This window comes from Lichtheimia ornata, assembly GCF_029851405.1.
Source record: "Lichtheimia ornata isolate CBS 291.66 chromosome Unknown scaffold00021, whole genome shotgun sequence".
NCBI lineage: Eukaryota > Fungi > Mucoromycota > Mucoromycetes > Mucorales > Lichtheimiaceae > Lichtheimia > Lichtheimia ornata.
In genome coordinates this window covers 63,263-89,662 of record NW_026695341.1, presented here as the reverse complement: position 1 = coordinate 89,662, position 26,400 = coordinate 63,263, and the positions used below count along the sequence as shown (strand labels likewise).

Genomic DNA, 26,400 nt, shown 5'->3' with positions numbered 1-26,400 from the left:
ACACTCTCCTCTTTAGGTTTCCTTTTGCAATCAAGCCCGCCTTATGTACATCAATCAAGGAGTACTACCCGATCGTCTTTTGGGGGTGGGGTGTGGGAGATCCGGGGAGTTCATCATTGTGAATTTTCATTGTAGCAGCATCCAACGAATGGGTCCATTGTATGTATGAAATAGTTGCAACTTTTAATTAGCCATCACCCGTTTCTCGAACACAATCTTCTCGATCCAATACAATATTACTTCTAATAGCTTGTTCGTTGCAAAAGAAGACCCTGGCACTGCTTGTGATGATGATGCCATTGTCATGAATGCTTCCAACCCACTACTTGAACCGGCAGCGTTCTCCAAAAGAAACGTAGAGGTGACAATGCCGAAAATGTAAACCAATAGCGTGTACAAAGCAAAAGTGGTTGCCGTGTTTGTAAGTGCTGTTGTGTCCTTGTTGTTGAATGTCTCTTGGTGTGCTGAGGAAATAGCCGTGGGCATCTTTGCATGAATTAGATGATAGAGCTCGATTGGCGGTATGATTTCTCCACCTTGTACTTACTTTATGGCCATCACATACATCTCGGCAGGTCTCTGTGGGGTTGTCAAACGCATCAAACCGTAACAATTCTGCTGCAAGTGACATATTCTCTTGATCCAATGCATACTTGAGCTGCGTTAACTCTTGTCTCACTATGTACAAGTAAATGAAATGATATCAGTTGTAGTCATGGTTACCATGTCAACCACACTTTTAGCCTTTACATACCTTGGCTTATATCCTCCATAGCTCCACCACTAGTATTATCATTCATCGCGTAATCCAACCCATCATCGTATCGTAAAAGTTGTTGGTCATTATCTTGATCTGCCTGCAGTAGATTGGATTGGAGTCCACCGATGATCTCTTTAAGCCGCTGATTTTCATTGCGTTGTTCTTCTAGCTGTACATGGGTGTATCGAGAAGTCGCAAGTTCTCGTTCGAGGGTGCTTTGCATAGCCAATAATTTGCTCTTTTCATACTTGAGATGGTGGAATTCATTGTTGATGGATTGACATAGCCGCTCTGTTTCTTCCAATACGCGTGCTTTTTGATGCAGCATATCATGTAATTCTCGTGCTTCCACTAAGAATAGTAGTGAGCATGCTTAGTCACCTGATCTTGGCTCATTAAACACTTACGGCACTTTTCATTGTATAATTTCTTCATGGATCGGTACATCATTTTCTGGTTGGTCTCAGTGCTTTCAATGGATGCAATATGCGCCTCAAGCTAATACTTGCAGTATGAGAATCAAGTATGTAGCAGTATCCAACAATCCATACTTACCGCATCAATTTGCTGTAGGCTTGTGCTTTCCTTTTTCTTGTATTCTTGGATTTCATGCTTCTGACGAGCCACTTCAGAGTTCATATCATCGACACGGCTTTGGAGTTGCACGATACGGTCCTCATTCTCACGTGTCAAAGATGTCAAATTGTGCTCAGATCGTCGAATGCTACGCGTAAGCTGAATGGATCGACGATAACGTCTTGCTTCCTTTTCCAGTAGTTCTTGCTCATTGCTTTGCATCATAGGATTGCTGTCCTATCAATAGGTGTTGTTTCAGTGGAAGATGGGCAAGAGAAGAAGATGCGGCATGCATACCTGGTCACTGTTGTTATGCAGTTGGGGTGGTACAAGCGTCAACAGGGCAACGATATCGCTTGTCGTCATTTCAACATTGGGGTTGGCCTTGCAGTAGGGCTCGATCGCCGCCTTCTGAGGAGAGATCAACAAGGCATGTCCATGAGTCTGCTCAATGGTGTCAAGGAATGTGAGGAGATGCCGGGTGTAAATGACGCCTTGAGGATTGTGTTTGAGAACAAGACGCTCCAACTCGCTGGATGACTTTAAACAAGCGACATGGTTAACGAAACTCCCCTCCTTGTTCCACCCATCTCTTTTCATTTTTACCGACGACATGAATGCACGATGTGTATTGTTCTTTTGATTATAAAGGTTGGTGTAAAAGATTAAGGATGTAAAGTACAATTAACAAAAAGAAGAAAAATAATAAAGATAGATGGCCCATTCACATTAGATAGACAGGGTCTCCTAGGCTGCAATTAATTATACAAGGGCTGCTGATCTCTCTCTCCTTTTCCTTATTCGACCCAGTCAATAACACACTCCTTGGATATTATATACAACAGCACATAATATACCTACCCAGTTGCTCGTATCACCTTTTATGAGACATAAAGATGCATGGATTCGACGTGTTTCCTTTTCTCACATGACCCCTGAAGTGCTCATCATCTTGAGATTGTGTTGTCTAAAATTCATATTTGTGTTGCATGTTGTTCTCTTTCACTGATATACTACGCACAAGGATGCTATTTCCCATATACATTGACCTTCCATATCACTCATGTCTCCAATGTTCTCTATGTTTCCACATCACAGCAAAGCTATGACTCAATATCCCAACAATTTGGATCAGCTACATCTCGAAGATGTTGCATTTGCATCAAAGGGTGTATATTTGTATTGGTTGTGAAAGGGAGATCTGCTATTTGGATGATGACGTGATTCGAAGAGTGATGGTGTACTATCGCGAATGAAAGATACATGATGGAGACAGGGGATGTCCTTCAGTAGCTTTTCTACTTTCCTAACCTTTTGCATCTTGATCCACCGCAATAGAAATCGACGTGCATCGTTTGCTGCTGTCAGCTCCAAGGGCATGGACATGGTCTTGGCAAGATCAACAGTGACCTTTTTGAGTCGCTTTGGGGGATCAAACCAGGTGTAAGAAGGGCGACTATATTCACTCGTTCTTTCCTCCACATACATAGCGTTGAATGCGCCTATCCTGTACACGAGCCATCCAATCGTCAAAAAGTATGCAGTACAATGACATCCTTGAAGTGCTGCCATGGTGTAACGATACAGTTGAGAGAGAGCCACTCTATTACTTTCGTACATAAGTGCACTTGAAGGCGACAAATCCCAGAATGAACACTGTACCTTGGTGCATTTCTCAATAGCGTTCTTGCATCCAATAGCCGCAGCTCCATTCCATCCATCATGTGCCGCTGCTGTTTCCTTGTAAGGGTCTTGCTTTGTTGATCCAATACCAACAATACTTACCAGTGACACATGTCAAGCGCTCTTGCTTCGATATCAATGACTTGTTGCTGCCACCGTTAGGATGATCGAACGTATTCAAGCTATAATAAATGCAACTAAGATAACGTGAACTACATTCTCTTTTCGTGTCTACATACCCAAAGTAACTATGTCTCCTTGACGACAACCATAGGAAGATTACACGCAAGACACAACGGACCTCTTGGATTTTGTATAAACGAGAGAACAGCAAACTACACGTAACTTTAGTATCTCAATATCCAACTTGAATAATAAAGTGAACGTACATGTTGTATTGTAATGGGAGCTTGAGTCATGGGTGGATCGCACGCGTGTATTTGCTGTCACTGGGAAGTGTCGCCATTGCCCACCTGTTCGCCCATTGGCTCCCTGCTTTGAAGGGCAACAATGGCAGCAGTTAATGCTCTGTGCTTTGTAGATGGAGTTAGTCTCACCTTGCACTGTGAAGTGGGAGAGGAGAAGAAGGAGTTCTTTGTCTTCGCTTTCGTTGTTATGCACCCCACGACGCCACCCCGCTTGCTACAGTTGCCACTGTAAATATGCACCCCAACAATACACTATACATTTGGGTAAACAAGCCAACCACTGATAGAGATTACAATTGAGTATAGTCCTCATAATTAAGCTATACATGGTTTTACTGTGGCCAGGAGGTGGCGTCATGAAGTTCGTGCGGCATTATTAAACCAATCAGTTTTATGCAGCTCAACCCAACGTGGACGTATCATGTACCTACAAGCATACACTCGTGATGTATACGTACACATATAAACCAATTACTTTGATGCAACATTGTTATCGGTCGTTGTTTACTTACGTACCTTCACAAAAGGCAATCATCATTACCATCCACTTGTGTAGCAACCTGTCAAGGACGTGTCTGTGTAACCACCAGGTGCGGTTTCACTCAGCTCTTCGTCTTTCCGTTAATGCAGCCGACACCATCCACTAGGAAAAAGCAACTCCATCACGCTTACAGCATAGGTAAAACATAAAGGTGCCTGTATCTCCAAACTTTACAATGAAACGTGCGGTTTTTATTAGAGCAATGGGCTCGGCTTGGCCAACAGCACCTTGTGTGAAAGTTTCACGTTCAATGTCGCAACTAGCCCAAAAAATATTTTTTGGTCGCCGTCGTCGAAGAGGTCGACCCCCAGATCCAGTTTGGCTGGTAGCGACATTGCGAAATCTGGGATTGCCCACAATGAACTTCATACTTTGACACAAGATTCCTTTGACCCCGACGAGCACCTTGATCTATTAAAGAGCCCACGTTTGATTGTAAAGTTTGGAGATACAGCCACCTTTATGTTTGTAAGCGTGATGCTATATGAGAAGTGGTCTTTGTTCATTGTCAAATAGCTAGACCCTGGAGAGCCAAAGATGCAGAAGGACCTCTTTGTGTAACTCAGCTAAAAAGTCAGGACTTCAGGGACAATGCATGATAGGTACGCAGCCCTCATTTCAGGTCATACATTGGCAGCTAATAGCCACTTTTATCCAATCAGCATTGTTGCGAAATTCACGTGATGGGAATGATGCTCGTGCTCCAGACATTCATTTCCATGATTCAAGTAGCTTGATCCGAGCTGATTTGGTTGAGTTACGGTCGAACAAGGATTAATCAGCTGAGACATCCGAATGTATGCTGATGTGTGGATTGATGTAATCTCTCTTTGACCGTAGCTCAGCCAAATCAGCTCGGATCAAGATAATTGAATCATGGTAATGAATGTCTGGAGGAGGAGCATCGTTCCATTATGATGGAATGCACAAAAGTTCGGAATGCACAAAAGTGGCTATTAGTTGCCAATGTATGGGCTATTGTCAATAGTATGCAATATCATCCTTCCATCCTTGCAGTCATGCAAAGTAACTGAGTTACACAAAGAGGTCCCTCTGCATCTTTTGCTCTGCCAGGGTCCACCTACTTGACAATGAACAAAGACCACTTCTCATATAGCATCACGCTTACAAACATAAAGGTGGCTGTATCTCCAAACTTTACAATGAAACGTGAGGTTTTTATTAGAGCAATGGGCTCGGCTTGGCCAACAGCACCTTGTGTGAAAGTTTCACGTTCAATGTCGCAACTAGCCCAAAAAATAATTTTTGGTCGTCGTCGTCAAAGAGGTTGACCCCCCAGATCCAGTTTGGCTGGTAGCAACATTGCGAAATCTGGGAATGGCCACCACGATCGTGAAACTGGCACACATGATTCCTTGCTCCCCGCCGAGCAACACTGTTCTATTAAAGACCCCACGGTTGACTGTAATGTTTTGAGTTACGGGCGCCTTTATGAGTTTTTACTATGTTGTAAGCGTGATGCTATATGAAAAGTGGCCTTTGTTCATTGTCAATCGCCTCACTCATGTGAGAGATAGTGAGGCAAATGGCCCTGGTTGTGTAACAAACCCGGAGCCAGGATCCATCCTATTGGTGGAGTGTGCATGATCAATCCTTCCCCTCCCTGCCTATGGTAAGGGATCCGCCTGTGATAGCCTGTATAGAATGGTTCGTTCTTATATAAAGTTGCACAAGATAGCGTTAGCTGGAAATCGCCATAGATCAGCATGGTATGCTCATGTACTTGTATAACATTGCATCACTAGTCACTCTTCTTGAACATAATGAATTAAGCTTACATTGAATCAAGCTAAGCTTTGGCGAATGATACGTAGTACGATGATGCAACTGAGCCGATCCCTCTTATTTCAGCCTTCAAGTTTCTATCCACCCTCTCAATCCAATGATCCACATCTTGCACATACAATGATAGAACGATGCCCTTCTTAATAACATGTTGAATCCGATTTTCATTCAATGAAAGTAATATTACATTGCAATGTGGATGTTTATGAAGTAAATATGATAAAAGAACAGCATTGGATATCGAATAAAGGTATGGGGGTTGAATCACATAGAGGCAACGGGGAAGAATGCGTCATTGTATTGTCCTTCATCCATGATTGGAAATAGCTGCTGCATGCATTGAATCGAGTACTGCAATATCGTCCATTGCTGTAAACACCTTTCGTCAATTCCATCCCATCCATCATCATCCTCAGCCATGTCCACGTGGTACCATCCAACGTTCCTGCTGACAACGCGACAAGTAATCACAACCCTTGATCCTCATTTGCATTCATCCATCCACGATCACCACCCCAAACCCAACATGTCGGGAGAAAGGAGCCCCAGTGATTGCTGTTGATATGCCTCCTTTTCCATCCGATCCTTGGTCACTCTCTCTTTGTTGGTCATGTTTGATTGCAGCTCAACCAGCTGAAGATTTGCTTGTATTGTGGCAAAGTTGATGACTTATGGCTTCATCCAAAGTAGACATCACGTTCTCAATGGCTTAAGGGATTCAACGCGTTGAGTATATCCATATCCTTCCATCCCATATAGCAAACCAATATTCAGATCCATATCCATATCCACAAGAAGTTGTATGTATTGTACAAAGTTGGTACTCGTAAATAAAGCTGCTTCTATACAATGGCTATCTGCTGTCAACGTGAACAAGGCTGTAAGGCAAGTTGCTGCAAGTAAAGGACGCTGTTTGAGACAATGGAGTAAAAGCCCTTGCTAATAGCAACTGCTGGAATGAATGCTGTTACGATTGGTCGTGGTAGAGGAGTGTACAAGAGCGTGTGTCGTGTCAAGGGACTCGTGTGTTGTAGAAGAGTGACAAGAAGGCTGTGTACACGCCATGGGCTTGCCATTCAGTCAAAGGCAATCGGATCGAGAGAGTAGTAGCATTGACATGATGGGGTTGAAGCAGGACAATCGTTCGCAGGTGGTAGTTGTACACATGAATGGGGCAACAGTTGAGAATGGAAGGAAGAGGGAAGAAGTGGAAATTAAATAGGGCGGACACCTCTTGTATAAATGCATGAACACACTACATCCAAACCTTGGTATTGAGATTGCCCCTCTCGAACCTGAATCTTTTCACGCAAGATGCTCTTGGACATGCTCATCAACTTTGTATTATAAAAGAACCAACACTTCATTATAAAAATTTTAATGGGAGGGTGCAATGTGGGATGACTATGGAGTGCATCAAGGACTTTTTGGCAAGCCGCGCATCCCAGCGAGCTATGAGTCAACAACATCCCCATCATTGTGGTCAGCTATGTCTCGCAATGTTTCATTTGCATCAAAGCGGGAGATGTATTTTTGGATTGATTGTGGAAGGGAGATCTGCTATTGGGATGATGGTGTGATTTGGAAGAGTGATGGACTCCTATTTGGTTCAAGGGCCATGATTGGCTCATTAGACTGATGTAGATGGCATATGAAATTACGATTAGGAAGCCCGCCAATGTTTATTAAGCGTTGGAAGCACATGATCATTCCACAACCATGACTATGGAGCACAAGCAAAGGTGGCCTTGCCGCTGCATCCCTTATGGATGACAAGATTAGGTTGCATTTAAATTATGGTTTACCTCATCATTGAGCAGAGCATATTGGCTATGAAGAGGAACATGCTTTGGCTGCATGATTTAGATGTTACGCAACCTACACGCAATTCTATTTGATGGCCAATCCATCGCCGATCTTTACCACGACGACGGTCCTGCAAATGGGGAAACGTTCTATATGACAGATCCGATTTGTAACACAATAATCACACGACCCTTGCTGCAAACAGCAAATACACACCTTTACGCTATCATAAACCATCGTGTGGATAATACTGTGAGGGTGATAAAGGGAATGGTTGTTTTCCAAATGGTGTAGGTATGCATGTAAAGCGGGTTTTGATGGCAAAAAAAGAGACAAAGGAAACAAGTGTGTGGGGCATGGATCATGCTAACATGCATCTGATACAATTTACAACACCATGTCATTGGTGGAAAATTTTCCCATCTCATCTGGTGCATTAACTTAAACCTACTCAGTATAAATACGATGCGCGTTTGCGTTTTCTTTTTCCGTATTCACACATCTCTTATCACTTTTTATCATAATGGTTGTTGCCACTAACCTCGGTTTCCCCTACGTCGGCGCTAAGCGTGAGCTCAAGAAGTTGGTCGAGTCCTACTGGTCCGGCAAGATCGCTGAAGCTGATCTCCACAAGGGCGTTCAAGACATTCAAGCTTCCCACTGGAAGTTGCAAAAGGATGCTGGTATTGAGCACATTCCTTCTGGTGAATACACTCTCTATGATCGTGTTCTCGACACTGCTCAACAATTTGGTGCCATCCCCCAACGCTACCAGCACATCAAGAACCCTCTTGACCAATACTTTGCCATGGGCCGTGGTCTTCAAAAGCCTGCTACTGAGACTACCCCCAAGGTGGATGTCCCTGCTATGGAGATGAAGAAGTGGTTCGACACCAACTACCATTTCATCGTCCCCGAATTCGAGGTTGACCAAGCTTTCTCTCTTCAACAACCCCGTGCTGTTGAGCAATTCAAGGCTGCTAAGGCTCTTGGTATCCACACTCGTCCTGTTCTTGTTGGCCCTGTTTCTTTCTTGTATCTTGGCAAGCCTGCAAAGACTGGTGAATCTTTTGATACCCTTTCCTTGTTGCCCAAGGTGCTTCCTCTTTATGTTGAGCTCTTGAAGCAATTGGCTGAGGCTGGTGCTGATTGGGTGCAAATTGATGAACCTATCATGATCTTTGATTTGGATGCCAACGTCAAGCTTGCTTTGGAGAAGGCTTACAAGACCCTCAAGGAGCAATCCACTCTCAAGCTTTTGGTTGCTGCTTACTTTGGTCGTGTTGAGAACAACGTCTATGCTGTCAAGGACTTTGTGGATGCCATTCATTTGGATTTCGTCCGTGCCCCTGAGGAACTTGACACCATTCTTCCTTTGATCAAGGCTGATCAAGTGCTCTCTCTTGGTTTGGTGGATGGTCGTAACATCTGGATCAACAACTTGGACAAGTCCATTGGTTTGGCTGAGAAGGCTGTTGCTGCTCTTGGCAAGGATCGCGTCTTCATTGCTCCTTCTTGCTCTCTTGCCCATTCTCCTTTCTCCACCTCTTTCGAAACCAAGATCAAGGAGATCAACCCCGAGTTGTTCAGCTGGTTGGCTTTCTCTGTTGAAAAGTGTGCCGAGATTGTTGTCATTGCCAAGGCTTTGAACGAAGGCCGTGATGCTGTCAAGGATGCTTTGGCTGCCAATGCTGCTGCTGTTGAGTCTCGTCGCACTTCTCCTCAAACCGTCAACCCTGCTGTTCGTGATCGTGTTGCCAAGATCCCTACTGAGGCCTGGAAGCGTGCTTCTCCTTTCCCTGTGCGTCGTGATGCTCAAGTCAAGAAGCTCAAGTTGCCTCTTTTCCCTACCACCACCATTGGCTCTTTCCCTCAAACCAAGGAGATCCGTATCAACCGCCAAAAGCACAACAAGGGTGAACTTTCCGATGCCGACTATGATGCTTTCATCAAGGCCGAGATGAAGAAGGTTGTCGATTTCCAAGAGAAGGTTGGCTTGGATGTCTTGGTTCATGGTGAGCCTGAGCGTAACGACATGGTTGAGCACTTTGGTCACTTGCTTCATGGTTACGACTTTACTCAAAACGGCTGGGTTGTCTCTTATGGTTCTCGTTGCGTCAAGCCCCCTGTCATCTTTGGTGATGTCGCTCGTCGTGGTCCTATGACTGTTGAGGAGATCAAGTATGCCCAATCTCTTACCTCCAAGCCTATGAAGGGTATGTTGACTGGTCCTGTCACCATGATGAAGTGGTCCTTCGTTCGTGATGACATTCCTCAAAAGGAAATCTGCTCCCAAATTGGTCTTGCTCTTCGTGATGAAGTTGTTGACCTTGAAGCTGCTGGTATTCCTTGCATTCAAGTCGACGAGCCTGCTATTCGTGAGGGTTTGCCTATTCGCCGTGCTGATTGGGATGCCTACCTTGATTGGTCCGTTGCTTGCTTCCGCCTTGCCACCTCTGGTATTCGTGATGATACTCAAATCCACACCCACATGTGCTACTCTGATTTCAACGATATCTTTGATGCTATTCGTGATCTTGATGGTAAGTTTTGGATTATGATTATCATTGTTGTATATGACTTGGATACTAATTTCATCTTTCTCTTACTTTTATAGCTGATGTCATCACTATTGAGAACTCCAAGTCTGATGAGAAGCTTCTCAAGATCTTCGAGACCAAGCAATACACCAACGAGATTGGTCCTGGTTTGTATGACATTCACTCGCCTCGTGTGCCTTCCGTTGAGGAGATGAAGACCCGTTTCGCCGATATGCTCAAGTACATTCCCGAACACCTTCTCTGGGCCAACCCTGATTGTGGTTTGAAGAGCAGACAATGGTATGTATTTGGTTGATGGATATCTATGGGGATGATGTTTGATTGTTTGATTGATTCCTAATCCTATATTTCAATTCTCTAGGCCAGAGACCGAAGCCGCTTTGATCAACTTGGTTGAGGTTGCCAAGTACTTCCGTGCACAAAAGGCTCAAGCCTAAAGTGTATTGTGAAGGAATTGGTACCTCTTTCTTTCTTTTTATCATATTTTCTTATATTTACCCATCTTTTCAACAGAAGGTGGGGCCTAACTTTTCAACAGAAGTTGGGGTTTAAAGGTAAGCTAAGAGTTCAACAGCTCCGTGCTAAATTATACAGAGAAAATGTCTTGCGTGTTTATATTTTTTCATGGGAGCGATTCCGGGGGGTTGAGGGGTGTATGAACAGCTAATACCCTTTGATCTTTCACACCTCGCGTTCCTCTGGCCCTTTTCAACCTGGGTAATCGCTTTATTTTGCTTTCAACTCTTCTAATCGCTAAAATTATTCAACTATCTTGCCAAGAAATAAATAAATCGTTAGGCAGTTTTTGTTTCAAAGCATACTTCGCTTGTATTCGTTTCATTGTTGTATATGGTGTTGTTGGCTGAGATAAAAGGCTCATTGTCATCTTCTCCTTCACCCACTTTTGCACAACTTCAACCCATTGCCACTCGATGCTACAACCCACCTCCATCGTTCACCGACATTTGATGGCTACCTCATAGGTGAGCACCTTGTGCCTGAAAAAATTCAAAGCGTCGGCTTGGAAACTGATCCCGTGTATGTTCCTCCCATGTAGTTGCCAAGCAGCATTCCAATAACGCATAAGCAATGAAGCAATCGGGGCGTTTATGTATATCTTTCAAGGCATAACAGCTATATCTCTACCATGGTCTCTATATGATGCTGTTGACGAAAGAGTGAAATGGTGAGTCAAGGTCGAATAGCTTGATGATGGTTGATATTACGCTTGATGCTTACAACGTCGATCTAGGCTCCTTGTTGGGGTTATTCATGCGTGTCTTCAAAGATGTCACCACCGTACACGTGTAATATCCGCATCATTCGCGCAAAAGTTCCATCAGCAGAGCATCATTTCACGCACAACGGCATCACATCCAACGACAAAACTATTGAGTACAAGGCTCATGCACCAAGTGAAGGAAGATATGGAGCTATGGGATGTTACCCATTTATGCGCTTTGTTTGATGACTGCTGCTTCCATTGTGATATCGACCTACGAATGCATCATCTCTTGTGCCTCCTGAAGAAGGTCTGGATGACTTGAACAGCCATATTGTGGTAAGTAAATTTGTGTTCAGAAGCGGCAATCTATATGACAGCACCTCACACGTGTTCTAAAGATCAAAGGAGTCGACCACATTGATGAAAACGAAGCTGCCAGCGGATAAGCATACCTTCTGAAATCGTACTCCTTCCTAGGAATGGTAGGCCTCTTTTTCTCGCACCAATGCAACGTGAGTGATTTTGGATCGACTCCATTATTCGTGTCTTATTCATTTCTTTGCTAGGTGTTGGATGCTTTCACGTTGCTGATGCAGCTTGCATTGATTGTATGTACCTGGAGCACGATACTACCATCAACAGCTGAGGATCCCCACTACGTCGTTTCTCCACATTTCCCTGCCATACGTGTATATCCCGATAAACCAAAGGCAACAACAATGAATCGTTCTTATCACATGAAGAGATGTATAATGGCAACTAATAAAAAAGGTCTATTGAAAGTATGTGTGGGAGAGGAGGATGGATGGTCGTCTATGAGGACAAGTCATTAAGGATATCACTGTTAGCGGTGTCGAGGAATGTAGAAAAGAGCAATGAATCTAAAGGGGAAGCGCGTACAACCAAAGTGTCAAAGTAGTTGCACAATAAAAATGGTATCACAAACAAATGCGACATGAGCACCATCCATGTAATAGCCCACAATCGTCCCGGCCAGCCGGACGAAAAGAATGCATCACCAATGAGGATACCAATGGGTTGAATCGAGAAAAATATCAGCTGCCATCCACCTGCACCCGAGAAGTATAATGCTGGCCCTGCTGCGCAGTACAAATAATATTCGTGCATAAGACCCGATAGTACAAAGACAGCCCAAGTGGGTAAACTTTTTCTGAGTAAAGGAATCCCTCCACAAAGACGTCGTACCGGACGATACGCTAAGCGATAGAAACATGCATTGTAAAACTTGTGCCATCGATTACTCCTACAATAAATGAAATGAGACACTTACTCTCATCCCTCATGATGATGATGATGATGATGATGATGATGATGATGATGATGATGATGATGATGATGATTGTAGTACTTACCAATAATCCCGCAGACTGGTGGATGCCCAAGGAGAATCAAAAGCAGGTGGCATGTCGGCAGCTTGCTCAATGTAGTCCTTGACAACGCCTTGTTGAACCCATTTCATCCGTAACCATGGAAGGATATGATACGTGATACCAAAGGTGATGAGGAACAAGTCGTAAGTCAGCTGCATTTGGCCTTGCAAGTAGATGGAGAACATGCTGCACAACCAAAAGCTTGACATGATTGCACTTGGAGTGAGTTCCTTATGCCAAGTTGTTGTTCGTAGTTGAAAGAAATCCACTACATGCTGGAACACAGCGATAGCCTGATGACGATCCAGACTGCATATTGCCACATGTAAAAGGCTAAAAGTGACCTCGTGCTTTACAAAGCTCCATAGAAACCTCCTCAACGATACGACGCGGGTTTGATTCTCCTGCTTGCTTGGCAACGACGACGTGGCTGGTTTCGAAGGAGGACCTGCATTGCCATTCACTTTGTCATGGGCGACTTCAACCGATGCCGACGATGTTGACTTTGGACGATCACGCCAATAAAAGAGAGTGCCGTAAAAGGGACGTTTGCGTCGTTCTTCTTGTGGCATGCAGAAGAGCCATACTGCCATCTTGAGACCACTGACCCATGAGATCACTGCCGTACACATTCCAATCGCTGGGGTATAGGTGCCAGCAAAGTAGAATGGGATCCCCAAATCGCACACCAAGATAAAGGTCAATAAAGCTTGTTGCCGAGCATTGTATTTTTCAACGGGAAGAGCCAAGAAGCAAAATGAAAAACATGGTAGTAAAGACAAGATGATGTATGCAATATGATGCATTTGAATATAAATGCGTCGTCACTGAATGAAAATGACTGTAGCAGAAAAAGAGAAGGATAAGGGATGACAAGCACTAGTAGAGAGGATGGTTTATATATAATGTAGTATATGCGGGATAATGCAGGTCGGCCGTTTGGGCTTGGCGGAATGAACATGTGCCGAACACGTCCCCCCCTCGTCTTTTGATTAGATAATATTCTGTGTACTGCATTAGCTCATTGTTCAAAACAATGAAAAATAAACATTGACATCTCGTGAATGTACACATTGACCATCGCCATCATCATCATCATAAATTTACTGCATGCTACCCCACCCCCTATGCATGATCGATGATCGAATAGTCAACTTGGGATGGATCATCATGTTTGCTCGAGCGGATCTCTCAAGTGGCTTTGTCATTGTAACCATGAATGAGGCTCGATTTGAGCAACCATTGTCTCGCGTGCCCTTCACAACGGGTATACTATATAGGATAATAGGCATCTGTAAAACCACGGGGATTAAGCCCCCTTGATAGCTGTAGCCAATGGCTATCATAATGCTCAGCCCACCCAATACACCACCATCACCAATGTATGACATTAATCATCACCACCCCATCGACGCTGTGTACAAATGTAAGGTCCAAGCGAGAAAAGAAATGATGGTTTGGTATTGAGCAAAGTGAGCAAATACAGCGAGCACTTGAGGGATCTTAAATCATTTCTTTGATTTTCTGTCTACTTCTTGTCTGATGTGTTCAGGCACCTGCTCAGGCTTGAGAGCGTATCCATCAGCAGTGATGTAAAGAGGATGGCCCGTTTCTACATATTTGGGTGGTCGTGGTAAAATGTCAACGCTGATGGGTTACACACACACACACAATGAGGAAATCGATCATGCATATTATACCTTCGCTATAGTTGATACTCGCTAATTGAGCACTGGAACGTCTGGATGCGACATCTCTTTCCAAACGGCGTGATGCAGCAATGAGAGCTATACATAGTAGGTATGAGAAAATCAATAGCTACATTGTTGTCATCGATGTACCTGTGGTTCGAGGATTGTTCAGCCCTGGCCTAGTGGGTGCAGAACCAGGTTCGGGATGCTCTGGGCCTCTTTCAAGACCTTCGTAGTAGTTTTTGCGATCAGACATGGAAAGCACAATAAAAGATGGTTGTGAATGATGGGAAGAAAATACGCACTTTATATAGCCTTGAGATGCATAACGTGTGAATTCCTATCACATGGACTTGTCAATCACCCTTACAGCTTCTTGACTTGATTTGATCATGTTTTGTAGCTTATCATGAGCCTGTATGTTATGGCATCTTTTTATCCACTTCTAATGGTGCTACTCAGCAGAAAGAGGAAATGCAGCGCTGTGAGGAAAATGATGGTCATTGTTGTAACGAGGTTGTTCTTTGTTGTGACATCACCCTGACCTCATTGCTTCTTTGATCATTCCAAGCTTCTCAAATCTCACTCAATAATGAATCCCATTTGCTTCAATTTTAAGTTCATTCTCATGAAAAAGAAACGGTGTGTGACAAGGTATATCAAGCCCACTGTTTATTCAGCATCCTGCTCTATCCATTTCCTATATAATAAACGTGCCGAAGAAGCTGCGCTGGGAGCGGTAAACGATAATAAAGATGATACATCGTCACATCGCATACTTGAAGTATCCTCGATTCAAAGATCGCCAACACCTGTTCCTCCTTGCTGTCCCCATGATGTTGACCTGAACGTGTCAAAGGCAACTTACCTTGATCCTAAACCATCCATCCAATCCTTCTACATGAACAAAGAACCTTTCCATCATTCATTGTCTCCTTGTTACATACCAAGTTCATCATTATCATTCACTCGATCCTTCCACGGTGTCAATAGACAGCGTACGGACACAGTAAAAGTCAAGGCAGCGTTGCGAAAGGGCACCTTTGCACATGAATGATAGCTTGATCACGCCAACCAGAAACACCTTGCTACGTAACCTTGCCTTGGACTTGAAGAGAATAAAACCTTGGTCCTGTCAATGTCAACACAAACCTAGATTCCATTGACGGCGACGTTGAAGCAAGTATATGAAGGAGGCTCCAATAAAGGCGAGATGGAGTGGATCAGAAATAAAAGAAGCCGTACAGATCCGTGCGGCACAATGCGGTTGCTGCTGACGACGACAAAAGATCGGGCCCATTCGAAAGATCAACTTGTACATGGATAACAGATGGAAGACGCGTGAACGTTGTGGCGTGGTGAGCTGGGTGTACGAGTGTTGCTGAGCTGGGGAAGGAGGACAAGGAGTAAGAAGTAGCCGCTTGAAAATTTAGCCTCACTTGTTTTATTCTTGTAATGAGTTGGACCATCCGCTTACTGCACACACACGTTGCTGACCATTCTAAACTGCATACGGATAATAAAATGAGCACACGATTGGTTGCATAGCAACCCAACAAACACGTTGCCTAGCACACCTTGACTACCCAACTGCTACTGTTGCACTAATTAATCTCACACAAGTGTCCCAAAACAGTGGTCTGTGCACGTATTTTAGCTGTATAAAGTAAGGGGCACATGTCTCCGCTTCATTGTTGTGTCTTACCATGCATATTCCCAACTACACTTCACCTTCACTTCCAAGAAGTATGTTTTTCACTCCAAAAAGTGTACTTTTCTACAGACCCACAAGTTGCAAGTTAAAGAATACCAAAAAAGGCAGTCTCCATAGGTGCACATGACCCAAAGTGACTGGGAACCTTCCAAATCAAGAACAGCGGGATTAGAATGAAAAAAAGGTATAAAAGAAGGGCCTTTTTTCCCCACGAATTCTTTTTTTTTCTTTTCTTTACTCTTCCTGAAGTGGTTTGGTCCACTGCGATCCCTACGGGGCGGCAAAATGCAAATGACTACCAAGAATGAGTTGTGATTTTGCTAGGCTTAGTAGATCTCGCTCATTACCTTGACGTAACTTGTGAGCTAGTCTCGTGAGTTAACTCCCATCCCTTATCCCCCAACCAACTAGCCACCGTCGCAGCCCAAAGCCAGGAAGTAAGGAGCTGATCTGAGAGTCTTCGGATTCTCCATTAGCTTAAAATTAGGTTGATTATGAGTGAAGCGATGGCTATCTGCTTGAGTGATGGTTGTCCACAGTAGCTCCGTTGGCCACATTAATAATGTCTTTTGACTACATTAATAAAGTTGATTGAGTCAAAGGATGCCATCTTGTGGTGGTTGTCCGATATGCTCTTTTGACTATATAAATCATGTTGATCGAGTAATAATGATGGCTACCTTGTGGTAGTTGTCTGTACTCTCGACTACATCTCCAATATTCTCAATGAAAATGATAATACTTCTATGAATAATCCCACCATTTGTTTCTACGTATAACCCCACCCCACCCACTTCTATTCTAATTGCGAATAAAGCCGTCATCTTGTTTTGTCATACATAATCAACCAGACGTCTGTTATCAATGAGACGAGAAAAACGTGTGGAGGGGTCAAATTGATCATTCATTGTCTTTTTATTGCCCCACGTCCATGCTACCAGTAATCACGTATGAAACTACTATACGCCTGACGCACTTGTCCAAAGTGGATTGTCTTTTTGCTTGAGTTGCTAATCGCGCTGAAAGAAGGGGAGGTCTTGGATCGTCTACACTCTTGCTCCTTGGTTACAGTTTTGCACCCAAAGTCAACGCCTCTTCTTGTTGGTGGAAAAGGACACTATCAGAAATCAACCAAAGTCGTCGTATCTTATTTCCATGACACTGGCAAGCAATTCGTCTACCTTTGTTTCCCATGGCAACTGCCCATTCCATGTAGACACGATTCATTGTAAGTGTGGTCGAAGGGGTTACCAAGATCGGCGCAGCTTCTGTTATCTTGCTCACGTTTCTCCAATCTTGACCTTCGCCAACGATGGGATCAGCCAACTCGATGTCTCGCGCTGAACTTCGCAAGATGGATGCTGTGGTAGTGTTCACCCGATTGTCATGCTCACGAGAACGGCAACACGTTGTATAGTGGGATAATACAAGAAGCTGACACATGCGTGCCTTGTTTCATTATGGTCGAGAAGCACAACCATCCAAAGCTCAAATACTCTCCAACATCAACACCCAAGACCATATTATCAGGGATGTCATCGGTAAGTATGATGGATTCGTACGACCTGACAACGAAGATGATAATCAAAGTTGAGAGCAGCAGCATGTGCCGAGGCAGCAAGATCCAAAGTCGATGAAGGAATATGCATCTTTCAAGTATCACAAGGAAGGCAAGATCGGGTTGAGATGGAGATGTTATTCTTGGTGAAGGTGTCGTATATGGGAGGTTTGTGTTATTCAAGAATCAAGATGTTGTGGGATGATGGCATCTCATCATTGGATCACCAAGGCAACTTTTTTTTGGATCAATATGCTCGATGCGACGGCAACAATGGTATTGCAACTGTGGGAGGTAAGAATACATACCTTGATTTCTTCATATTTTCAATCAATGGTAACGCATTTCATAATACTGCGTGGCACTCATTTCAGGTTACCTCCCGATTGGTGGCATGTTCCACAAGATGACACCTTCCTCAGCGGGTGGCAGATCCGAGATTAGTGATACAAATGGCGGTGGTGATGGTTTTTAGTGTACAAAAGTTTCCATAATACAGCTATTCTATTCTATCCTGATCAAAGTGATGCAATTCAATGGTTGTCGTTGGTTGATCCGATGAAGAAGGTCTTTGCAAAACGACCACAGCCTTGGTATCCTTGAACTGTAATTTCCAAACAGTGCGTGCTGGATCGGTAAATGTTCGAATGAGTGCACCCGTTTCAAGATCCCATAACTTGACACAGCCATCACTGCCACCACTGAGAATATGTCTATCATCGAATTGCATGCATGTAACCGAGTTATCGTGTGCTGATATCCGAGTTTTGCATTCATAATGATCGAGATCCCATATACGTAAGCACCCATCAGAGCCACCACTCACAAGGATCGATGGATCGGAAGGTAATAATTGCAAGTGACCAACAAGAGATGTGTGACCCTGCAACGTCGCTAGGCAACAACCTGTGTCAGCTGACCAAACGCGGATATGAGAATCAAGCGAACCGGTAATGATGCGTGTGCCGTCAAAAAGGATCGTGTAAATTTGTGATCGATGGCCGATGAAGGTATGTATGCATTCGCCAGTGTTGATATCCCAAAGCCGTGCTGTGTGATCGTAAGAGCCTGATACAACTCGATGGTCATGGATATCGATACATCGTACGCTTGCTTGATGACCCCAGCATACATGTCGCACTTGACCTTGTTCCACATCCCAAATCCTCAATGTTGCATCACGAGATCCAGTGACAGCTATTCGTGGATCATCCATACACATCTTGACGCAGCGAATGGTCGATGTATGTCCAGTCAGCCTGTATTGTTCGATGCCAGTGTTGAGCTCCCATACACGAAGTATCCTTTGTAATGCTCTAAATCAGTTTATGATGCAACCAAACAACAAGCAAAAAGTTACCTATCGCATCCACCCGATACAAGGATCGTTTCATGATCATTCTTTTTGACGAATTGTAAAGCCCATACGCCTCCTTGGTGACCTGAGAGTGTATACAGGGAATCACCCGTGTTGCTGTCAAAAACTTCAATGTTGTGATTATCGCATCCAACGACAATAAAAGGATCATCGATTTGAAGGCTTGTCACCAGTGCTGATCGTATTGAATTGGTGCATGTGCGCACGGACCCTCCATGACGCCACGCTTTCTCCACTAAATGCATATGCTGATAATACGCATGATAGGACATGGTCATCATCATCTCATCATCATCATCATCACCACTACCGCCATGCAAAAGGGGTCGTCGTCTCTTCTTCAAATGTTTGTGACACATGGACTTCCACACCGACTCGTCTTTGAGTACAGCATTCCAACATGACGACACGCAAGCGGCTTGTGCCAGGGTATAAGGATCGTCATCGATGAACGACAACACATGCAACGCAAGCTCGATTGGCAATTGGCGAATGAAATCAACCTTGAGACGTGGGACGATGAGTGAATGAAGGAAGGAGAGCTGCTGGTTGTTGCAACACGGCACGAGTTCCGAGAGTAAGAGTTGTTGTTGTTGGGCGGTTAACTGCATGAAGCTGCCTTTGACTGATGCAATGTATTGTAGACAAGGCATATCTTTTCGAGGAGGTAGAGGAGGATGCTGATGACCCCATGTTGTTGATGGTTGCCGGTATGAACCAATGGTATCAGAAGGAGGTGTTGCTGGTGGAGAGATGCTGTCGGATACACAGAGATCCATCACAAGTAAGTAGAACAAGAGAACAACAATGAAAAGGGAATAAAGAACAAGTTCTTATTGTTGGGGGTAATAGCATGCTGTTGACCAACAACAGGGGACGACGACGACAAAAGCCAATGGTACAAGGGTGGTGGAGAAGGGACATTGTGAAAAAAATGATGGGTCTAATAATCTTGATTATGCACATAGTAGCACTCTCACACACACACACCGCAATGGAATGAATGGTCTCGCTTTTCCCACCTTTGATGACCCGCTCACACACAAAACCATCTACCACCATCCATATAAAGTTACAATTCCCACTTTTACTTTCCCTTTCTTCCTTACTATTCTCTCCTCCTCCTCAAAAAACATTCCCCCTTTCTATTGTGATCTACATATCCTTCTCCTCCTTGCATGGCAACACAACAACATCAAGGTGTTATACCCCACAACGACAGTATGTGCTGCATATCTCAAAAGGAATCCTTTCACACTTTTTATCAACCCTTATCATTATTACTATTATTATTCAGGTGTGCAGTCGATTGAGATCTACATGGATCAAAGCGATGATGGTCACCACAGCAACAGCAACAGCAGCAGCGATGATGAAAACAGTCAAGGAACCCGTTCAGGCGTTATTACTGGTAGTGGACTACGGCCTAGACCAAGGAATGTCACCGCAACCGGATCTCAAGATGAAACACGCTCCTTACTTTTACCTGAACAAGAACCTTTTCCTCGTTACATGACATCCTCCCCAAGTAAATATACACCTCCACTATACTCTTTATATATTACTAATATAGATCTTAGTTCCATCGGCACAAATTCGACTCGACCACTCACCCAAAGACCGATGGGGCATTTTTAAAATTCGGGCTCGGTACTATCTTCCTATCTTGACATGGCTGCCACATTACAATCACCGCCTGTTGCTAGGAGATCTCATTGCAGGTCTCACACTCGCATGTCTCTTGGTGCCTCAAGGTCTCTCTTACGCCACAGCCCTTTGCAAACTCGATGCTATTCATGGCCTTTATGCTATTGCATTCCCCGCCATCACCTATGCAGTCTTTGGCATGTCGAGGTAAGAATTAGAAGAATACCACACACACACAAACATTGACTCCGATTTTGTTTGGCACTCACATGATGATTGTATACACATAGGCAAATTAGCGTGGGTCCTGAAGCTACCTTGTCGTTACTTGTTGGATCAACCATTGCTCAGCAACAACAACATGGCAATCAAGTGGATCCATTGGCTTGGGCCTGTTTGATGACGCTGTTTGTCGGCATTTTCACATTTCTGCTAGGCATTGTGCGACTTGGATTTTTGGACAGCCTTATGAGCCGTGCTTTACTCCGAGGCTTTATCACGGGTGTCGCTGTTGTGGTGTTGGTTCAACAAAGCATCATCTTACTTGGTCTTGTGGAATTGAGCGAAGAACACGGCGTCACAGAAGCATCCTCAACGCTTGATCGTCTTGTCTTTTTATGGGGCTACATTACAAATTCGCATGCATTGACAACATGGGTATCCATTGTCTCGGTCGCGTTCCTCTTGGTCACTCGCGTGTTGAAATCAAAGTTTGTAAAGGCGGCATTGTTCCCTGAAGTCTTGTTGGTGGTCGTCGTATCCACCGTGTTGACATGGTCATGTGATTGGGATGAAAAGGGTTTGGCTATCCTTGGCAAGATTGATAGCAGAGGTGTCCCAATGCCTTCGATACCAGCATTGCCCGATCGCGATCATCTCAAGGATATGCTTGTGACTTCGGCTATGATTTCAGTCATTGGATTCGTCGAATCGGTGGTGATTGCAAAGACCTATTCGAGTCGACACAATTACACAGTCAGCGCAAATCGAGAACTCGTTGCTCTTGGTGTGGCCAATATCGTTGGCGGTCTGTTTCAGGGTATACCTGCATTTGGAAGCGTAAGTCACCTTTGCATTGATATCCGGTGGTGGACGATGAGGGGGATTTTCGGAAAAGGGATATTGTCAAATAAGATTGGGGATGTGTGGATTCAGGAGGAAAAGAAAAAAAGGCCCTATTGTAGGATCAACTTGGAGAGAGAGAGCGAAGCAAGTGCCTATGCCATGCACGATCTCACATACCTTTATTGAAAGGGGGAAATGTAAGGGTGAGCAGCAAGGAGAAGAGGAGGAAAAAGAAAAAAAGAGGGCAATACAGGTAATGGAAAGAGAAAGAGAGAGCGAGAGAGAAGCAAAAACAAGAGAGCGAGGAAATCGAATGCATGGGTGTGATAAAGGATTACGTGCATTAAGCGCCACCACTCAACGTGTGTGTTTTTTATGCAGGTCGCACGTAGTAAGATCAACGACCGTGCTGGTGCACGCACACAAATGGCTGGATTGATCACTGGTGTCCTTGCTTTGATTGCTATCTTTTTCTTGCTACCCTACTTTTACTACTTGCCCAAGGCCGTGCTATCAGCCATCATCTTTGTTGCCGTGCTATCGCTCTTGGGAGAGCTTCCTGAGGATTTGCATTTCATTTTCAAGGTGCATGCATGGCGTGATTTGACGTTACTGCTAGTCACTTTCTTTGGCACGGTTATCATTTCTCTGGAGTTTGGTACCCTTGTTGCCATCACGTTATCGCTTCTCCTTACGATCAAACAATCCAGCTATCCACGTATCTCCATCATGGTAATGTATATGCAAACCCCCTCCCCTCCCATTCAAATATCCATCATCAGGGTATATCATCCCAATCCCCATCTCCTGACTCAGCAACATCAACAACCCCCCTGCAAATGCACCCCACACTAAATAAGCTTATAATCGCTCATGCATGTCATTTATCCATGTAGGGGCGAGTCAAGGGAACCCACAACAAATTTCGAGCTATCCATGAAGATCCAGATGAGGTGGAGCATTTGGAAGATGTCCTCATTGTTCGTGTTGAGGAACCCCTATTTTTTGCCAATACAGGTAAAACAAACACCGGTGGGGGATGGTTGATTCGTTTGCTTTGGGTGCACAATGCATGAGGAGTGGATGATTGTTTTGGCACTGATGTTGGTTATGTATTTCCGATATAGGCCAGCTCAAGGATCGATTACGGCGTTTGGAATACTACGGTGATATGGAAACCCATCCATCGGAGACACCTCGCATGAACAGCATGTCGTATACCATATTCGACGCAGATCATATGCCCGACATTGATGCAAGGTACAGTACATGATGAGTCAAAGAGACCACAAAAATGTGCTACGCACCACCCCAGGGCGTTGAGAGGTTGTGTGGATGTGTGTGGATGTGTGTGTGAGACAAAGAGATCTGGGTAACTGGTATGGATTGGACAATGAGAGTAGTGCACATGGTAACATGTTCCTTTTTCGTCCCACCCGTTTCAATAGTGCTGTCCAAATCTTGTACGAGATTGTGGAGTCGTACCACGCGCGAAACGTGATGGTGTACTTTGTCCGATTACGCGAACGCCCGATGGCTATGTTTGAAAAGTCAGGCTTACTCGACTTGGTGGGTCAAGATCATTTCTTCCAAAAAGTGTCTCATGCGATCGAGGTGGTTGAGAAGGATATGGCAAAACGTGGCATCTTTGTACAATAGCAGTAGCGGTTAAAAGGGGAGCCATTTACCGTAACTTGAGTAAATAAAGCGTTAATGATCTGGATTCTTAGATGTTTTGATTGCAGCCCTTAACGCGTGGCATGTCATAAATGGTACTTAACAAACAATCGGTCACCAACCATTAATGGCCAACAAAGGAAAAAGAAAGAGCGAAACGAATATTCTCAAACAGCAGCAAGCGAAAAACAGCAGTAGCAGGGAGGGGGTCCTGTTAGGTTGTGGATATCAAAAGGGAGGAGGTGGTGGGGTGAAAGTCATACGCCGAACACCTTTTTTACACCATCCCTATGGATTCTTGGAATTTGTGTGCATGGTCCCTGCATCCACTTATCTTCGGATATACACCTTATTTGGATGAATTTGGTTGTTGGACCAGAGGGGGAGGGAAAAAAGTTGCTTACACAAAATCATGCCGAGTAAAAAAAGATGCGCAGCATAACATCTATCCAACAACATGGCATAGCCAAGCTAACGGTATACATATTCGAAAATAGGAAAGGAGAGCTAATGTTGATTTTGTTTGTTGGTTAGCTAAGGAGAGAGCGAGCGAGAGATCCCATCATGGACATGGTTTTCGGCCATAGACTCCTTTTCGCTTTTTCTTTCTCTTGCTACTATTTTACTAATGTGCGCATGTGTCAAAGATAGGGGAGGGGGGAAAGAAAAAAAAAAGAGCTAGGGGTGCCTAGTGCACATTGGAGAATGTCACTTTTAATATACGACTCCACTCGGGCCATGACGCTGTACACTGCCATTTTTAGCTGATGGATAAATGTCGACATGCCACACAGCACCAAGCGGCGAGAGTACGCGCAATGGACACGCGCATCAATTATCGAAAGCAGAAACATCTTACAGCTTGAACCGCCCCTTGAACCTTGTCTACTTTCATTTTCATGTTGCGATCACACTTTGAGACACACATATACACACGCATCGCAACACACTCAGCATACGTAGTGATACATGTGTTCTGAAATGGGAATCCTTGTTGTCGAGTTTTGCTCCTCCAGGTTTCTCTCATATATATAGCCTGAGCATGAATGATCGTCAAGAATTTTTACCATAATTGCTTCTTCCCCATCATCCTATTGAACGCACGGTGCGTGCATTGTAGTGGTGTCGATCTTTTCCTTTTCGTGACACACCGGTCGTCCTTTATCTATGCAAAAGAGACGAACGATGCTAGAGGCGATTCAGGATGATCATGATAGTGCGGGAGTATCGCCTCCAAAACCACTTCATCATGAATTGAAGAAACCAAGACCAAACAATCCACGACCACCACGACCCGAACCAGCACCTCCTCCTCAATCTTCATCCAACAACAACAACAACAACACTACTACAGCAGATACGAGCACGTCTTTATCATCTGTGGATTGCGATTGCTATGATAGCAGCAGAAGACAACAGCACCTTACTGACACCTCATCTTCCACCAACACGACGACAGACGATGCAGCTCGGCAACAACAACAACAGCAGCAAATGAATCCCATCGCGTCGCCAATAGCCGAATATCGCAGTAATGGATCATCCTCATCATCATCCTCATCATCCTCAACACGCTCAACAGCACGTCGACGTCTTTCTTTTTACCTCAAAGTAATGAAGTCAAAGTTGCGTTGGTTCTTTTGCATTCCTGCTACTCCAAGCACTGCACACAGGTCACCTTCAAGCTAACAAACCATATATACAGAAATTTTGATACCCCTCTATCCATTCTCTCTCTCTTTTTTTTTTGTATACACACATGTAAAAGCGCACCCACTTGCCAATAGGATATTGTAGTATGTCATTTTTTATATGCCCCTATTCGCCAACACCATGCCTTTTTATTCTCACACACCACCACTGTTTTATGTTATGGGAAGGAAAAACGAAAAAGCAAAAGCCCATTGAAAACTTCACATACATCATCACTATGACACATTTACAGCTGTAAATTGCGTAATATGGATATGCCTTTGTTCTTTTACTCACATCTTGATACACATTGTAATGTGCAATAAAGTTGCCTGCACAATGACGTTATTTTGCTTTTGGTCCTTTTTTTTTGCCCCAACCCCCTCACCATCGTCCCGACCCTGCTTTTCGCTTAAATGCCATCTGTACACGTGGGTGAGACAAAGAGTATGCATTCCTATTGTGTGATGTGCAAGGGGGCAAGTTTGACTTTTGGTGACATTTTTGAAGGTATTACAGCCAATTCTGCCGTTGGCATGGATACGCATTTAGAGCCGCATCTTGGCCTTTTTTGTCTATTGGATCGTACACCCTCCCCCAACTACTACGCCCTTCAGAATAACGAAGACTGGGATCCATGGTGGAATGTCAAACCCAGAATAAAGAGAAAGTGAGTGAGACAAGGTGTTTGTGCCATCATTGTTGCACAAGCAAGCAATGAAAACAATGGGAACATTGACCAACACAAACAATTGTACGTATATGTTGCGTGTATTACCATCACATAAATATATATACATACGTGCCATCATCGCTTGTCACATACAATACGATTCCCTTCAAATCCATGACCCCCCTTTAAATGTATGATGTTGTAGCATGGCTTCACCTGAAACCATGGCAACCGTCGTCATTCATGATGTCGAACGCTCTAGGGGAAAGGGCTGGTTAGTATTATATATGTGTGCGTAATTGATCCAGGAGGATGGCACACGTCAGAAAACGTGTTGCTTTCCGATGGGCAAGGATTTCCATATATCCCCCGTTCTGGTTCTCTCTCTCTCTCTATTGCTACATCACCCAGTGGTATCACAACAGCATGTGGTATGGTATCACCCTTTAAATGCAGCACGTTCTAGTATTGGAGATAGGGTGGTAATGGTATGGTGCTTGTTGTGCAAGGATACATGCCCTCTTTTTA

At 44.2% G+C, this 26,400-nt stretch overlaps 8 protein-coding genes across 8 annotated transcripts; 4 read left to right on the top strand and 4 right to left on the bottom strand.

The window, feature by feature from the left end:
• Window positions 1–183: 183 nt before the first annotated feature.
• On the bottom strand, window positions 184–2,908 carry O0I10_005271 (uncharacterized protein; the record flags this gene model as incomplete). Its single annotated transcript, XM_058485316.1, has 7 exons — window positions 184–486; window positions 548–678; window positions 755–1,111; window positions 1,168–1,258; window positions 1,316–1,573; window positions 1,634–1,780; window positions 2,648–2,908. The coding sequence occupies 7 exons, from the start codon at window positions 2,906–2,908 to the stop codon at window positions 184–186; spliced, it is 1,548 nt and encodes a 515-aa protein (XP_058343802.1).
• Window positions 2,909–8,123: 5,215 nt separating this feature from the next.
• Window positions 8,124–10,598, top strand: O0I10_005270 (5-methyltetrahydropteroyltriglutamate-homocysteine S-methyltransferase; the record flags this gene model as incomplete). Its single annotated transcript, XM_058485315.1, has 3 exons — window positions 8,124–10,143; window positions 10,218–10,440; window positions 10,523–10,598. The coding sequence occupies 3 exons, from the start codon at window positions 8,124–8,126 to the stop codon at window positions 10,596–10,598; spliced, it is 2,319 nt and encodes a 772-aa protein (XP_058343801.1).
• A 1,601-nt stretch (window positions 10,599–12,199) lies between these two features.
• On the bottom strand, window positions 12,200–13,583 carry O0I10_005269 (uncharacterized protein; the record flags this gene model as incomplete). The annotated part of the gene is made up of 2 exons (XM_058485314.1): window positions 12,200–12,650; window positions 12,760–13,583. 2 exons carry the CDS (start codon window positions 13,581–13,583, stop codon window positions 12,200–12,202), a joined length of 1,275 nt encoding a protein of 424 aa, XP_058343800.1.
• Window positions 13,584–14,285: 702 nt separating this feature from the next.
• Window positions 14,286–14,724, bottom strand: O0I10_005268 (uncharacterized protein; the record flags this gene model as incomplete). Its single annotated transcript, XM_058485313.1, has 3 exons — window positions 14,286–14,389; window positions 14,478–14,564; window positions 14,619–14,724. The coding sequence occupies 3 exons, from the start codon at window positions 14,722–14,724 to the stop codon at window positions 14,286–14,288; spliced, it is 297 nt and encodes a 98-aa protein (XP_058343799.1).
• Window positions 14,725–17,642: 2,918 nt separating this feature from the next.
• O0I10_005267 (uncharacterized protein) lies at window positions 17,643–18,215 on the top strand (the record flags this gene model as incomplete). Its single annotated transcript, XM_058485312.1, has 3 exons — window positions 17,643–17,723; window positions 17,773–18,034; window positions 18,115–18,215. The coding sequence occupies 3 exons, from the start codon at window positions 17,643–17,645 to the stop codon at window positions 18,213–18,215; spliced, it is 444 nt and encodes a 147-aa protein (XP_058343798.1).
• A 24-nt stretch (window positions 18,216–18,239) lies between these two features.
• Window positions 18,240–19,897, bottom strand: O0I10_005266 (uncharacterized protein; the record flags this gene model as incomplete). Its single annotated transcript, XM_058485311.1, has 2 exons — window positions 18,240–19,044; window positions 19,101–19,897. The coding sequence occupies 2 exons, from the start codon at window positions 19,895–19,897 to the stop codon at window positions 18,240–18,242; spliced, it is 1,602 nt and encodes a 533-aa protein (XP_058343797.1).
• A 399-nt stretch (window positions 19,898–20,296) lies between these two features.
• Window positions 20,297–23,489, top strand: O0I10_005265 (uncharacterized protein; the record flags this gene model as incomplete). Its single annotated transcript, XM_058485310.1, has 8 exons — window positions 20,297–20,339; window positions 20,416–20,646; window positions 20,699–20,972; window positions 21,056–21,824; window positions 22,212–22,562; window positions 22,727–22,847; window positions 22,958–23,090; window positions 23,279–23,489. The coding sequence occupies 8 exons, from the start codon at window positions 20,297–20,299 to the stop codon at window positions 23,487–23,489; spliced, it is 2,133 nt and encodes a 710-aa protein (XP_058343796.1).
• Window positions 23,490–24,674: 1,185 nt separating this feature from the next.
• O0I10_005264 (uncharacterized protein) lies at window positions 24,675–25,196 on the top strand (the record flags this gene model as incomplete). The annotated part of the gene is made up of 1 exon (XM_058485309.1): window positions 24,675–25,196. The coding sequence occupies one exon, from the start codon at window positions 24,675–24,677 to the stop codon at window positions 25,194–25,196; it is 522 nt and encodes a 173-aa protein (XP_058343795.1).
• Between the last annotated feature and the right edge of the window lie 1,204 nt (window positions 25,197–26,400).